The sequence below is a fragment of the Corticium candelabrum genome, chromosome 14 (assembly GCF_963422355.1).
Source record: "Corticium candelabrum chromosome 14, ooCorCand1.1, whole genome shotgun sequence".
In the NCBI taxonomy this organism is placed as follows: Eukaryota; Metazoa; Porifera; class Homoscleromorpha; order Homosclerophorida; family Plakinidae; genus Corticium; species Corticium candelabrum.
In genome coordinates, this window is record NC_085098.1 from 7,205,850 (window position 1) to 7,208,349 (window position 2,500).

Genomic DNA, 2,500 nt, shown 5'->3' on the forward strand with positions numbered 1-2,500 from the left:
CACACAGCTGACAGTTGCACAAACTACATCCATAACCGTAACCCCTAAATCATACCAGCAGCATACACACTATAACTACACATTTCTTGTTTACATGACACATCGAAACAGAAAGTTAACAGTCAGGAAAACATATTGTGTAATAGAAAGAAGGGTCGTTAAATAACTTATCATTAAATTGGATGTGTAACTTAGGTCTTCAAGACAGAGACTGTGAGCTGCACATTAGATTACGAGTAATACATGCAGAAACTAGAAGAGCACACACCACACACATGTGCGTATTGTATTATCATTTGTGTCATTAAGAAAAAGCAAACTGACCAAACAACTGACAGACAAGTAGACAGACAAACAAACAGACAAACTGATAGGCACACCAAACAGACAGACAGACATATAAACAGACAGACAGACCGATAGACAAACCAAACAGACAGCAAACAAACAGACAGACAGACAAACAGACAAACAGACAAACAAACAAACAGACAAACAAACAGACAGACTGATACTGATAGGGAATCCAAACAGACAGACAGACAAACAGACAGACAGACAAACAGACAGACAGACAAACAAACAGACTGATAGACAAACCAAACAGACAGACAGACAAACAGACAGACAGAATGATAGACAAAACAAATAGACAGACCAACTGACATATAAAAAAATGGCAAACAAACAGAACAAAAAAGGCAGCCAAACAGACATACAAATAAACAAACAAACTGATATACAGACAAACAAATAAGCAGATAAACAGACGGACAAATAAACAGATAAAGTGACAGGCAAATAAACAAATAGACAAACACACAAACAAATAGACAGACAAACTGACAGACCAACAGACCGACAAATAAGCAGATAAACAGATGGACAAATAAACAGACAAAGTGACGACACACAAACAAATAGACAGACACACAAACAAATAGACAGACAAACAAATAGACAGACAAACAGATAGACAAACAGACAAACAAACAGACAGACAAATAGACAGACAAATAGACAAACAAACTGACAGACAGACAAATAAGCAGATAAACAGACGGATAAATAAACAGACAAACTGACAGACAAATAAACAGACAAACAGACAGGCAAACTGACAGACAGACAAGCAGATAAACAGACAAACTGACAGACACACAAACAAATAGACAGACAAACAAATAGACAGACAAACAGATAGACAAACAGACAAATTGACAAACAAACAGACAGACAAATAAACATATAAACTAAGAGACAAACAGACAAACAAATAAACAGATGGACACATAAACAGATAAACAGACGGACAAATAAACAGACAAGCTGACAGACAAATAAACAGACAAACAGACAGACAGACAAACAGACAGACAAACTAACCGCCAGACAAATAAGCAAATAAACAGACGAACAAATAAACAGACAACTGACAAACACACAAACAAATAGACAGACAAACAAATAGACAGACAAACAGATAGAGAAATAAACAGACAGACAAATAAACAGACAAATAGACAAGCAAGCTGACAGACAGACAAATAAGCAGATAAACAGATGGACAAATAAGCAGACAAACAAATAGACAAATAAACAAACAAACAGACAAACTGACAGACAGACAAATAAGCAGATAAACAGAGACACACAAATAAATAGACAGACAAACAGATACACAAACTGAGACGGACAAATAAACAGACAAACTGACAGGCACAAACAAATAGACTGACAAACAAATAGACAGACAAACAAATGGGAAGACAAACAAATGGACAGACAAACAAATAGACAGACAAACAAATAAACAGACAAACAAATAGACAGACAAACAAATAGACAGACAAACAAATAAACAGGCAAACAGATAGACAAACAGACAAATTGACAAACAAATAGACAGACAAACAAATAGACAGACAAACAAATAGACAGACAAACAAATAGACAGACAAACAAATGGAGAGACAACAAATAAACAGGCAAACAAATAGACAGACAAACAAATGGACAGACAAACAAATAGACAGACAAACAAATAGACAGACAAACAAATAGACAGACAAACAAATAGACAGACAAACAAATAGACAGACAAACAGACAGACAAACAGATAGACAAACAGACAAATTGACAGACAAACAAATAAACAGGCAAACAAATAGACAGACAAACAAATAGACAGACAAACAAATAAACAGGCAAACAGATAGACAAACAGACAAATTGACAAACAAATAGACAGACAAACAAATAGACAGACAAACAAATAGACAGACAAACAAATAGACAGACAAACAAATGGAGAGACAACAAATAAACAGGCAAACAAATAGACAGACAAACAAATGGACAGACAAACAAATAGACAGACAAACAAATAGACAGACAAACAAATAGACAGACAAACAAATAGACAGACAAACAAATAGACAGACAAACAAATAGACAGACAAACAGACAGACAAACAGATAGACAAACAGACAAATTGA

General features: G+C 34.8%; 1 protein-coding gene across 1 annotated transcript in view; it reads right to left on the reverse strand.

Annotated features, from left to right (window-relative positions):
* The window catches only part of LOC134190015 (uncharacterized), a 6,748-nt gene that overhangs the window by 2,583 nt on the left and 1,665 nt on the right, over nucleotides 1-2,500 (reverse strand). Inside the window, exon 2 of the mRNA XM_062658427.1 lies at nucleotides 1-44. This exon is cut by the window's left edge and continues 34 nt beyond it. Within this exon, the coding sequence (XP_062514411.1) occupies nucleotides 1-44 (44 nt within the window). The remainder of the gene's footprint in view (nucleotides 45-2,500) is intronic.